This window comes from Leuresthes tenuis, unplaced genomic scaffold (genome assembly GCF_036924035.1).
Source record: "Leuresthes tenuis unplaced genomic scaffold, fLeuTen1.0.hap1 SCAF_20, whole genome shotgun sequence".
NCBI classification, from domain to species: domain Eukaryota; kingdom Metazoa; phylum Chordata; class Actinopteri; order Atheriniformes; family Atherinopsidae; genus Leuresthes; species Leuresthes tenuis.
The window spans coordinates 20,793,738-20,807,992 of NW_027325374.1; the positions used below are offsets into that span (position 1 = coordinate 20,793,738).

The window sequence follows — 14,255 nt, forward strand, 5'->3', positions numbered from 1 at the left end:
TTAAATTACATGAAGAAGTTTGAACTTTTATTAAATAAAAGTTTAGTTAGAAATCTAGTGAAAGTAATATATTTCGAACATGACAGATGCAGAAGTGAGCAGCTCATCTGTCAGACAGTTCTGATATAAAAACACTGAGTATTACTCAATCACTTTGAACTTATACCCTGAGAAGTGTTTTTACGAGGATGATATATTATGGTTTAACTCACGTGACTCAACATATGGGCAAACGTGAGCAACTGTGCGCACATGTTCTTTGTTTGTTGAATGGGTTTGTACTCTATTCATACCTGCTAACAGCTATTCATAAGTGACTAGGTGAAAGTCCAAAAAAGAAATAATGTAAAGACATTTCAAAAAAGACGTGGAAAGAACTCAAACCGATGGCTTGTATGGAAATGAATGCAGATGGAAATGTGGCTGCCTGATCATTTCCCATATGCCCAGATATTTGGGAATGTTATCGTTTCATTCCAAATGCCTTGGCCCTGACGACTGGCCCATGAGAAAGTAACAGTAACCAGAGGCTCTAACAATCGGGTCCTTTCACTCCTGTTATGGCAGTTGACAAAGTGATTTAGCGTTTAGGAGAACTTGCTTATCTGGTCAGTGCTGCACGTCATTGTGTTGCCTCTTAGTTCTGCAATATGTTCAAACTAACAATAAGAAGCTTCCTTCTGACTTAAAAGGGAATAAGTTTTAATCTTGAGCCTGCAGTAAGAGCTTCTTTGTTCGAACGAACCGTCTTGATTTTTGCTTCAGCTTCTTTTATTTAGCTGATCCTTTTAAATGAGCCTTTTATCCCTTTTCCTTTTACTAATTGTGGCATTTTATTTTTTTTTACCTTTGACCTTATCCTTCTTTTTTTTACTCCAACTAACTAATCAACTCTCCAAAGTTACAGTTTATGTATTATTGATAAGACTGATGTAAATAAATTTCAGATTTTCAGGTTAGTATACAGAGCTCCATGAACTTAAGGGAGCATAAAGTTAAGCATAGAGTTCATTAAGAAATTGAAAAAGGCAACAAAAAAAAAAAGCTTCATGAAATAAATAATTTCTCACAGTGCACATTAAACTCCTATTGTGTTTATTAATCTCTAGGAACAGGAAAGCTCCCAGGTGTCTGAGCAGCGCTGTGTCCAACTGGAGAAGGCCCGTCGTGAGCTGGAGCGTCAGCTGTCAGGCCTTTCGGATCGGCTGGAGGAGGAGGAGGTCTGCTCAGTCCAGCTGTCCCTCCACAGGAACAGGCTGGAGGCAGAGTGTAGCAGCCTCAGACAAGACCTGGATGATATGGAGAGCGCCCTGACTGTGGCTGAGCAGGATAAACAGGTACAACACTTTCAAAGTGCAGCACAGGATGTTTTTCTTTAGAATAGTGAGAACTTTTATGTTAAGGCAGACAGACAAACTGTTACAACTGAAATGGCTGTGAGTCTTCAAATATACTTAGATCAAATATGAAGATATATGTACAGTATGTGTATGTATACACACACACATATATATATATATATTCGTTGGGTCCTGTGGGTTGTGGGTCAGGGTCTTTGAGCATTTGGCTGGCATCTATGTACACTCTAATAATAGATTTTTCTTTCATCCAAAAAAAAAAAAAACTAAAAAAAAACTCTAAGTAGTGAGTAGATGCTTTTTTTCTAAAGTACACCATAAATATTTAGGTACAGTGGGTTTACTGTGAATGCAGCAGCAACATACTGCTTAAACATTTACAGCGTATTATATCACTGGATGTTAGCATTGAGGTATATTTCATATTTTTGTTTGGCCATACTAATCGTAAAACATTGTCAAGAATCATTGTTTCGGAACGGCAGGATCAAAAGAAAAAAAGAACGAGAAGTGCTGCTGCTGAGGGCTGAGATTATTCTGAGCAACTAATGGAATAAATGAAAAGATCCTATTTTTTTTTTTGCTTTCCCCAAGATGCTCCGAGCTCAATACAGCACTTTGCCACTCTGTGACTGTCCCTGCACTGTCAGCATTGGATCATGTTGAAAAAACTGCGTCAGCCGTCTGAGTCTGGTTCAAACCATACATGTGATTGGGCTTAGATTATGACAAAAAATTTGAGAATTACACAGGGTCAATACTCACACAGGGTAGACTCACCTGCCAAGTATTTTATTAAAAATAACTGTCCCTTTCCAAACAGTTCTCTTTTTAGATCTAGGGATTTAAAAAAATCTGGGGCAGTTCCGGATGCCCAGGGCTATAGATGTCAGTGGGACAGGAATATGATTTCCTCCCCCCCCTTTTTTTTCAGTGGGGTTGAGTGAGGTACACCCGGGTAGTGTCTTACAGCACGTAGACTTCAGAGATGACACTGATCAATTACTGAGTGGCTGAAAGTCAGCTAAAGCTAGAAAGGACCAACAACAATGGATTGCATAACAAATAGTATGAAGTGTCCATCCATCCATCTATTTTCTATACCTGCTTAATCCAACCCAGCATGGCAGGATGGCTGGAGCCTATCCCAGCTGTAATTGGGCGAGAAGTGGAGTACACCCTGGACAAATCGCCGGTCTATCACAGGGCGAGTAGTGTCAAAAACCATAAGGAGAAAAGATGCACAGGTGAAAAGCTCAAACAACAGCTGTACTTGAAATCTTTATTATGTAACTCAGTGTCACTCCATCCCAAAGCAGATCTTTGTTTATCTTGACTTTATCTGTTTTTTCCATACCAGAGCAAAGCTAAAGAACCAGTAACAGCACCAACGCAACCAAGACAAGCCCACAGCTCAGATTGTTCCACATGTTTCCACATACAGAGATGTCATTTGTGTTGGGACCAGACCGGCTAGGCTTGTCAGATTTACTATGCTTTTTTAATATGAATTCTAGGTCCATTAGAGCAACACTATACAGAACTGGAGTTACATCCAGTATGTGCTTGCTGACACTGCGTATAGCATAGCCTGACTGAAAATAACTGAATGTTGGTGTCTCACATAGTTTGTTAGTGAAAGACTGTAAGGAAGGAGTTGTGTTAAGGTACAGTTATGTGATATTTGAGAGAAGTTGAAAGCAGTTGAGGCAGTCAGTATTGACTTGTCACAGTTTAGCTGGAATGTCTGACCTTGTGAGTTATACAGGAAATTTGTTTCTATGGTTTTTGTAATAAATAACAGAGCATTCAATATCCTAGACTGCAGCAATACCAATATGTTAAGCACAAAATAAAGAACCAAACATGAAGCAAAACGCAGTTACATAACACATGTAACTGCGTTTACCAGTTACATGTGTTATGTAACTGGTAAACGCAGGAACTTAGGTAGATCCGACACCCCGATTTTATCTGTACTCAAATGGGACACTGTCTGTTGCAATAATAAGCTTTTCCTCTATTTTCCTGGTAAGTTCTTTTAACCACATGCTTCTGTTTCACAAGAAGCAACTTGCTCATATCATAGCAAGTCTTAAGCATGTTTAAGTAGCTGCTCACCAGCTAGTGGAGCTCAGAAGTATAAAGTTAGCAAGCTGTCACATGGAGATTTTATCTTTGATTTCCACCCTTGGTTAATCGCTTCATAAAATTATGTGCAAGTTGAACATAATGAATTAATGTACAGACAGTGAGTCGTAAATTTCAGATCACAGTAAAAATGTTCTGCTGCTGATTCCCCCTTGATCTCTTGAAGTTTTTCCATACAGACTCTTATGTGCAGACGCTGACAAGCAGAGGCTGCTCTGGCAGCTCCGTTACAGCCCCCTCAACAAACCCTTTATCTGTCTCTCTGAGGTGTATTAAGGGATTAAGATGCTATCTTTTGTTCAGGAATGTCACAAGAATGTACTGCACACACAAAATTGTATGTGACGGTGGTCCAAGAGTTCTCAGTGGAGCAGAGAGGTGTTGACTTAGTCTTTGAAAATGTACTCAGATCATTTTATTCAAGGATAGGATGTTGAGAACTTGATCCAATGGTTTTTGTTGAAGATTTTCTTGCTTAACTGGTCCCCCACATGGTGAAAATAAAGAACGGGGGGGGGTCACGTGACTGAGAAGGTGCGACAAGACCAGACTTGTTTCATATTGGAGCTGACACAGGTTTTTCAAAAATAAAATGTCTGTGTCTGATGTTAGTGGTATGCTCTCATCATAACCCTATCTGGGTATAATTTGTTTGATCCAAAGGAGCAAAGGATTTAACTCATCTGTCAGTCCTGAAACTCACTATAAACATATGTGCCCCGATCAACAGGACATATCTACGTCTGCTGTCACACTTTTCTCATTAGGTCCTTGTGTCTTTAATTGGAGGCAGGATTTCACATGTAGAGGGAAAGCTTTGATGTGCATTAGAAAAAGGCAAAATAATGACATCTGTTTCTACGAAAAGGCATAATTGTTTAACGGTGCTGCTGCAGAGTCAGAGTCGTTAGATTGGAACCACAGAGAGGAGTTTTTTTAGTAGAGTGAGATTTGAACAAAGGAACGTTGCTTTGTATGATTATTTTTGCCGATTCAAAATTGCACATAATATTATCTGATATGATATGAAGCCCCTGATGTTGCGCATTCTTAAAACTGTCTGTTAATGCGTGGCTTCTCCCTCTGCTGTAGTTGTCTGACAGCGAGGTGAGGAGGCTGTCGGAGCAACTTCTTCACAGGGACGAAGCACTGCAGAAGCTCCAGAGGGAGAAGGAACATCTGATGGAGCTCAGCCAAGTAAGCGTGCAGTAAATGCTTGTGAGACCAAATCATGGAAATCGTTGTTTCAGTGCTTGCCCTTGCCAGTGTGAGGTCAACTTTATCATATACACTTGACCTCCCATTCAGAGGGCGCCACCCTGTACTTTTTAGACGAAAAGGGGTAAAAAGCAGAAGAAGAACAATGTGACGATGCAAGAAAAATAGCTGTTATGGCCACCACTGAATTTCTTGCTATGTGAATAGAACTGTGTTCTCATTGGCATCGTCTTCTTTTGTAAAAATCATGAATATGTCTTAAAGGTACAATGTACGGTATAAAGTATTACAGCATCAGAGATGTAAAACATGGTGAAACTGCTTATTCAATTTAATTCCGTTCATTTGTGAAGCACCGATTCACAACAAATAAATTCAAATAAATTCAAATAATTTTAAAGAGAAAGCAAACAAGTTTAAATCAAGTCAAAATAGATACAGTGCAACCCAGCCTAGTTTGTCAAAGTTAGTCCAATTCATTGCATTCCAATTAAACGCAATTCAATTAATTATAACTCTATGTAATGCCAAACAATTATGATATAATGCTAAAAAATGGCCTTGGAAAAGAAACCCAAAAAAAGGAAACCAATGGATCACATTGAATCTTATTGATCTTGACGGAATCTTGATGGAGCAGGGTCTAAGATATCCTGACTTGTAAGCCTCCAAAAGCTTTAGATTCTACAATTCCTGTAACGCATCCAGTAGCATTGTTTTGTTGGCAGTGTCTAATGCCAACATCTTTTAAACTCCACTCCTTTGATTTGTAAGCGAAGCAAGAAATTTGTGTTGTGCAAATCCATCTGAAGCAGAACAATGGCCCCAAACACACAATTCAACTGGTTGTTGAATGGATAAAGCAGGCAAACATTAAGCTTTCTTAATGGTCTTATCAAAGTTATCCTACTCCCGAACCCCCAAAGTGTTATCATGTATGCTGCTAGCACCTTCACAAGGTGCAACTTGTGAATATTTAAGGAATAGTGTGCATGCTTTCCCCGCAGATTTCCCTGACAAAAGAACAACTCTACTTCCAGTGAAGATTGTTTTATGTGGTTCAAGCTCTGAAATAAAAATCCATGTGAACCCCAAGTGTAAACCATGCCCACAGCAATGGCTTTATTTGTGATTGTCCTCTGGTGCCTTGTCCCATTCTCAGAGCTGATACAGATTCCCTGGTTGCTGCTTGAATGAGAAAGAAACATAGGTGAAAGAAAATAGAACCATATGGCCAGCAGACCTGCCAAAAGTGGCCCTCATGATGAATGTGCTGCCTTCCAGACATGCAGCACTCTCTCATTTCTGAAAGAACAGATGCTTAGTAAACTAAAGAAATCGTAACCTCTGACAACCTCATCACCCTCGACAACAGCTATAAGAGGCCCTGTTCGTTAATGCCTCTCAGCTGCGTTTACCAGCAGTAGCAGCCAGCTTTATTGTGTAATCACTGGGGACAATTTTGTACTGGACCTTTTTATGTTTCGAACATTAGTTTCTGGATTTAGTGTGGAATACAAGGAAGAGTCTGTGAGAAGAAAGAGAATGTACTGTTTCAACTCGTTTCTCTGCTGGCTTTGGTTGCAGTTGATGAGAAGACGGAGAATGACCGTCAAATCAAGCTGAACTTCTGACATTTGTTTTTACAAACTTTCCAAAGTGGCAGTTTTGCAGCCTGATGGATGTAAAGCCATGTGATGGATTTAGGGATATGTGCATCCCAGTCTCAGATATCTTGTTTCATCCAAACAGCAGGCCATCGAGGACCTGCAGATTGAAGAGGAGAAGGTGAACCTACTGACCAAAGAGAAAACCAAGCTTCAGATGCAGGCTGAAGATGTGAGTGCATATTCTCCAAAGCACAGCACAATGGTCCATGACAAAATCTTACATGTCGACTGGATGATTGAATAATAGCTTGTGTGTTCAGGTTAGATTTAATGCAGTGGTTCGTGAACCACTGCATTTGCGGAAATATTTTCTCAAAACATTGTTTTTAAATTTGCCAAATAAAAATAAAAATTGAATTATTTCCCGATGTCAGTTCAACAGAAAACACATGAAATACCACAATGTCACAATGTGTTTTGTTAGTCGGGTAAATTAAGCCACTCTCGACCCTCTCGCCATTTAGCGAAGCGACCTGGCTCAATGCAGCCCGCAACCATAGTTTATAGGGGCGAGGGATTAGAAGGTGACCCCCCGGCCTGGGAGCTCTCCTCAGCTAGGGATCTTGTTTCATCTACTGTTATATTTTTTCTCTGATTTTTTTTTTTTGTGGTCCTGTAAAATAGACTTTATGCTGCTCTGGATTCTTTTCATTTTTTTCTCCATTTGATTTAAGCTTTTGTTTTGGCGCGGATGACGCAGATAGGAAGTTGGACTTGTGAAACGCAGTAAAATCCGGTGGGTTTTTAAAATAAAACTGCTTTCTGCGAGTGCGACGCCTCTGACTCGCTCCCGGTCGATCAAAATCACAGCACAGTCACAGCGGTCCCCACCATCCCCACCGGCAAATCGCACCCTGATTATACTGTATGCCAGTGTTCAGTTCTCAGCAGGCTGTGTTTCAAGATTATCCATAAAAGATGGATGTTGCCGCTATGACATCAAGGGCTTGTTTGAAGACTTACCGGTTTTTAAACCTGATGTGAGGGGTGGATCTTGACTGAGAATTGCAGAAACTACACACAACCCCATTGTATAGAGCTTCTTGTCAAACACAAAGATGCCATGCCTTTTAGCATTTAAGCACATTAAAGCCCATTTACTTTAAATGGGGCTCTTGACTTACAAAAGAAACATTAGCAGGATAAAAAAGATGAGGAACTAAAGGCTGGTAGCATTAACTCACAACAAAAAAAGGATTCTGTGGATAAGGGTTTGTCCGCTTGTGCTCAGTTGGAGTTCCACCTGGAGCAGCTTCAGCGTGGACAGCTGGAGAAGAAAGGGAGGAAAATGGAGGGTGAAAGCAGATCTACTCAGGAGAATCATGGAGAGATAGAGAAGATGAGGAGTGGTCTGGAAGACCTCATTAAAAGGTAAGTCAAACTCTCACTCTCTCCTCATTTCAAATATTTTTCAGGTTTGCCTTTAAAAGGTGTTGTTGGCTTCTGGTGTTCATTAATTCATAATGGCAGCGTTGCTGTGTGAACTGCCAGTCAGTCCAACTCTTTCATCCTGACACATGAACAACACCTACTGCACTGATTGCTTTTGTGGACCCCAGAAAATGAATCGTTCAGACTTTGATGATTTTCTGACATTGTGGCTGATTAAGTAGAGCATGTCATTCATTAAAAAGGACGTCAGTGGCTCTTCCAGTCCCCTCGATGTATCACTGATGTGTGAGTGTATGCGAGAGAAAATTGCATGGAGTGTAAATTACTGTGAGTGGTTGAAAAGACAATAAAAGTGATTTAGAAATAAAACTGAGTTTCATGGTTGATAGAAAATGAACCCGACTCATTTCAGGGAACCTCTAACTTTTCATCTAGCGCTGCTGTGATTCTGACGTTTTGGGATTTAGTGGGTCATGTTGCTTATGACAAATGAACTGAATGGACCATGAATCCTGAGGTCAGTGGTCACCCCCTGACTTTATCACAGACAATGAATCCAAATGATTGAGACAATGCTCTTTTGTGCCACAATGAAATTGGGATGTACGAGTTTATTGATGCACCTCAACAACTATTATCTGATTATCCATAAAAAGTCAACTACAGATGTTCACGTTCTCCTCCTTCAGTGATCCCTTCACTTTTCTTGTGTAGCTATAACCACATGAACTACCATGTGAAAGTCACTGAAGATTACTTTTCTGACTGGTAGGGGTCATATATAGCAACACTATCAGAATTATTAGCAAGCTGTGTTCAAGATCAGACAGTAGAGTGAGATATACTGACATTTAAAGAAGATTTATTAAACATAATTCTGTTTTTGTGATAATATTTTCTTAATTGTATTCATAAAACAATCTGTGAATTCCTGACTCATCATCATTACAATTATCAGTGTCAATATGTTAGCATGCTGATATTAACGTAAAATAAAAACTTTAATCTTTAGCGCCAGTTGGAAAAGCTGCACTGCAAGACAGCACACTCTGAAACACTCTGTTTTTGCACCTAAAGAGCCAATTTCAAGATCTATTATTACCAGCAAAATAGTATTTTTTTTGTCCCTGCTTCTGTTAATTGTTCCTCATCAAAGAAAAAACTTTTGTGTTTCCATTTAATTCAGTTCAGTTAGTGTTTTTTTTCAGATCACACCAATTCAGAGCAATCTTAAGTTATCTTGAGTTATCTTAAGGTGCTTTATAGACACAAACCATTTCAACCCAATTCACTGTAATACAATTAAATCAAATCATTATAATCCAAAGTTGTGCTCACATGACACCAGTGCATAAAAAGAAGCCATTGGGCCATATCGAGACTTCTGTTGAAATCAATCCTCCGTCCTCGGGATGTACGAGGCGACAGTGGAGAGAAAAACCTCTCTGGACAACCATCTGCCTCCACCAGCTGGGGGTGTCGAGGACTGGAAAAAGGGGGTCAACAGGCATCATAACATCAAGCCAAGAATACCTGCTGAGAAAGAGAAATACAAGTTAATGACAACAATAATGTCATCTGTACATGGAGAGTAAAGAGAAGTTCTCAGTGCATCATGGGAGGTCTGCCAGTAGCCTATAGCAGCACACCTAAAGGAATGGCTAAGAGCCACCCAAGCCAGCCCTAACTATATGCTTTTATTAAAAAGGAAAGTTTCTGGTCTGATCTTTAAGGTAGAGAGGCTCTGCCTCCCATTCTGCTTTTAGAAACTCTAGGAGCCAAAAGTAGGTCTGCAGTCCGGCAGCTAAGTGCTCTGTTGGGTAAATACAGAAATTGGGATTTTTAAAATACAATGGAGATTGGCCATTAACAGCTTTACATTTGATTTGAAGGATTTTAAATTTCATACTGGATATAACATAGAGCCAATGAAGACAAGCCAAAACAATAAGATGTGGCCATTGTGGCACACACCATTTCTCACACAAGTCCTGCCTCATGGAGCTGCTTGGTACAGGCTCATAGATGTGTTTTCAGCTCTTTTTCTCCAGATTTTTCATTTCACCAGTTTACCAAGGCACCACACAGGGTTTTCTTTTTCATCACTGTTGAATTCTCTATAAAATGTAATTAGCCACAAAGAGCTTAAAGAAAGGTCAAAGGTTTATCTTTAAAGAAAGCATGCATTTTACCATCATAAATGCTTAAATGAGCCTCCATAAAGCTGAAACATGTGGTGACTAATTTTCGTGAGATTTACTCTGGACTTAGAACACATGCAAGTGACAACAGGTCTTAGTCACGACAACATGTGGATGTTCCATCGACCTGAAAGCTGCTCTGATCATATCTATTATCCTAAAGAAATAGACGTCCTGATGGACCTCAAGAACTTTTTGATACTGATACAGTATGACACTCTTGTCTTGAAGCAGCAGATTTTGGATTCGGTGAGACCGTACAGTACCTGCTCCACAGTCCAGGCATTCCTTAAGATCCCAACATGTCTCTGTCTGCCCTCAGTAAGATGACATCAAATGGAATCACCTTGCAGCAACTACCAACTGAAGACAAGAGGCATCTGTCAGAAAAAAAACGCACATCCAGCAAACACCCATAATACTGTCTGTTAAAAAGTTAAGACCTGTTCTCTTTGGCATTGATAGCTGTGTGACCCCCCTCCGACATTCATAAAAAGTGTGAGTCACCTAATTGCGAAGGCACTGTGGTTTACAGTCCTTATTGGGATATGAAACCTGTCAATTTGGCTCAGCTTCCACTTCCCTGAAGCTTTATTAGCATCATGTTGTACAATAACACAGCTTTGCATGTTTACATTGGGATAGTTCACTCCAATCCTCCTGGCAGATTGTCAGATTAAACCTATTTTCCATAAAAACAGATGTCAGGATTCAGTTTGGGCTTTGACAGTCAGAAATTTGTCCTTCAGGCATTTATATTTCCTAACTCCCTGCAAAATGTGAACCATCTCCCAGTCACAGATTTTACTCTCTGGAGCTGATTTTTCAGAGGATCGTCACTCCCTCAGTTCTGATATACCTCTCCCTGTTTCTGACAGCCCCTCACATGGCATCATTCTGCCACTACCATGCTTCACTGTAAGATAGCAGAATTAGCAGTGAATCCCAGGCTATACTCAGACTTAAGCTGGTAATTAATTTTTTTCCCTGAAACAGACCAGAATCTTTCTCTTGTGCTCTTAGAACGTACTACATTCCTTTAACTTAGGAGTGGTTTCATGCTTGGCCACCTACTATAAAAGACTAAATGTTAAAGTGTTACAGAGATCTTTATCCTTCCAGCAGGGCCCCAATGGGACCAAGCACTTCTCAGGACTTGTGGTTGCATTTGCACCACAGATAAGAACTCAAAAGTGCCTTAAGAACCAGGCAGATGGTTGGTTAATGAGTTCATCCCCAACCCTTGGGCATGACCCTGAGCCCCCACATTAACCTCAGTGTTCTATGTGTGTATGAATGGCTGGGTGAACCGAATCATGAAGCACTCAGATAAACTTAGTTCCCCATCACATATAGGCTGAATAAATCTACCATTAATGTCTTTTCTTTCCTTTTTTTGAAGTGGCAGGTTCTAGCACAGCATTCGTGTGTTTAGCCATTCATTGTACCCTTATGTCATCTGGACCTATCACAGTACACTCACATCACAGAAGGTTCCCCATATCATGCTGTTTGGACAAAATAAAGGAGGGTGGGGGGGTGCTTCCTCCAATGGTTATAAGGACTATGAGTACTTTACATGAGCCCAGTGTCACCAAAAAACATGTAATAGGTACGTTTATCTGTGTCTTCAAAATATAATCGTGATAATTCATTGTTAGAGATTGTCAGAGATTGCAATGATCATCTGATCGTGGGTCTACTTGTTCAGTTACTCAGTTTGGCCCCACAGTAAACTCTTGGAAGAACGCTGGTGGTTCCCAACATCTTCCACATAAGTTTTTAGTAAATATGTTTCTAGTTGAAGTAGCTTTTGAAGTGCATGATTGCATTTATCTGTTTGATCCAACCAGATGTTTTTATGGTGGTTGAATTGATCTAGGTTTCATACTCTCTCTCTTTTTGAAGGAAGGACTTGGAAATCAGCAGTACCAGCATCAAGCTGGAAGCAGAGGAGGCCCTCAACATCGGACTGCAGAGGAAGAGCAGGGAGCTGCAGGTTAGGCCTGTTTTTACAGCATTCTTTGTACCTGAGAAGGCCATCAAATGTCCAAAATACAGGACAAGCCTTTTTTATAACAGTATAGACAGTATAGACTGGGTTTTTTTCTTTACCTTTCCTGTGTGAAACTTTGTGATGTGATGATCAGCAGGTCAGGGCTACCTGGCAGAGTTCATGTGAAGGAGATGGGGAACAAAGAATTGAGACAATACTTTACCTGTATCCTATAAGTTTGGTTACTGAACCTTTAAATATTTGAAGAGGAATTGCACAGTAGTTTTGGTAAAGTTTTGGAGCATCAAATTCAGCTCAGTTCACCAACCAATGAGGCTGAACCTGAAAATCAAAAATCAAAGTAGACTTTTTCACGTGTGTACGGCTTAATGCAGATATAAGCAAAGTTATGGATCCTTCTTTCATTATTCGTCATCCACGGTTTCTTTTTTAGTTTGAGGAGTCCTTTTCTTCTTTGGGTGGTATTCATCTGATGTGGTGATATCCAGTATGAGTACCCGATGAAATAGAGGGAAACTGGCTTTCAGGATGAATTATTGCAAATATTTACAAAAAAGCTCTTCTGGTTACATTCTGATGCATTCGTCCTGTAGAGGAGAAACTAATCAGCAATAACTATAATATTTGGTTGGAATGGCAGACTGTTGTATTGAATGGCACATGGCTGGATATTGAGTTTATTACAAAGATAAACATGGAGCTGAGCTGTAGCTCATAGCACAGTGGAGTGATGCATTCCTGCCTGTCAACAGAGCTGCTGTGTCCTGCTCTGTGATTGGAGCGGTCACTTCACGGACTGTCAGGGGATGTTTAGAACTCACCTCCTACATCCACGCTGATAACCATCTTTCGCTTCACTCTGATAGTGTGATCATGAGCAAGTACTAATGAGTAACAGTTCCCTCTATTTTTGATATTCTTCAGATGCAGGGTTCAGCTGTTATTTCTGGCATGACTGTGTGTGTGTGTGTGTGTGTCAAATAATAAACAAAAGGCAGCCTATAATGTAAAATTCTCTTTTTCATTGTATTTGAAAAAAACTAAATATGAGATAACCCAGCTCACATTTCTTCCCTCTCTCCACTGATCAGGAGAATTGTTGCTGAATTTTCATTCTGGTTTGCAGTTTATAGTCATGAGGAATAATCATTGCCCCCAGATGGCAAACAGATTGGCTTAGATTCATCCCATTAAACTCCAAATGAGCAACTTCCCCACAGCTGACCATTGTTATTTCCTTACCAAAGCCAACTCTGACACAACTCTAGTGCTACGACCTACTTTAAGTACTCACATGACTTTTTTTCATCTACTCCACTGTTCAAATTTAGATTTTGTACCTGTGACATGCATACCAACGAGGGTGAGAGTTATCAGTCATGCAATCAGCTAAGTGTATGTTCTTTGTCAGAAAGAAAACAGACGAATGGAACCTGAGATTTATGCAAATTGTTTGTACTCAGACAACAATTGATCCTAAAATAGTGAACAGTTATACTTGCCCATATTTAGCATGTTAACTTCATGAATTACAGTTAGAATGACAGCCAGCTTGTTTTTTATAGACAGTATGGATCTATGGTTGGTTTTGTGCTGGAACTGGAGGACTATCTTGGGAGGAAGGGTCTCCTGTTATCTGCACCTACCTGTTGCTGGGTTAGGTTTGACCACAGCTGGTCAAAGTTAGCAAATGTGAGGAGAAGGAGAGAAATGGACACAGGAAAAGAGAGAGAGAGAGAGAAGTAATATTACAGCGAGATCTTGAATCATGCTGGAAAAGGAACATAGATAAACCGCATAGATCCATGAGCCGGCCTGGATTTCCAGCCCTGATCTAATGCCTCTGCTCAGATTCCTGCAAACTGCAAACTACAATTTTGGTCTGAGAGGATGTACTTTGTATAAGTTTAAAAATGACTAATCCAAGGAACTCCCTCAACAGTTTGCAGTGACTTTATGTAACGTCTGCTGGCGTTGTGCTGAATTCTGAACCCCTTTTTCACTCATTGATGTAAACCAACTGTAGCACTGGGTGTTCGTTTGATATATGGAGTCATAATCAGTGGATATTATAAGTCACTGTATTGTTCGCAGACATCTTGGAACCTGTTACCTTTAAACTTTTTTTTTTGTTTGTTTGTTTTTCAAAACTTGCTTGTTATATGAAAAATTCCACCTTAGATAAGGACGTCACACTTGTCACATAGCTTTTAAGGTGCTGGTAAAAATGGCAACCACATACAACTTT

The 14,255-nt window shown here is 40.0% G+C and overlaps 1 protein-coding gene across 3 annotated transcripts in view; it reads left to right on the forward strand.

The window, feature by feature from the left end:
• LOC140278002 (myosin heavy chain, skeletal muscle) overlaps positions 1-14,255 on the forward strand; it is a 62,358-nt gene that overhangs the window by 25,580 nt on the left and 22,523 nt on the right. For 2 of the 3 annotated variants that reach the window (XM_072372879.1, XM_072372877.1), the window contains exons 2-6: positions 1,110-1,337; positions 4,602-4,706; positions 6,480-6,566; positions 7,629-7,768; positions 11,899-11,989. In XM_072372879.1, the coding sequence (XP_072228980.1) occupies positions 1,110-1,337; positions 4,602-4,706; positions 6,480-6,566; positions 7,629-7,768; positions 11,899-11,989 (651 nt within the window). The remainder of the gene's footprint in view (positions 1-1,109; positions 1,338-4,601; positions 4,707-6,479; positions 6,567-7,628; positions 7,769-11,898; positions 11,990-14,255) is intronic. The other variant, XM_072372878.1, reaches the window with a different exon arrangement.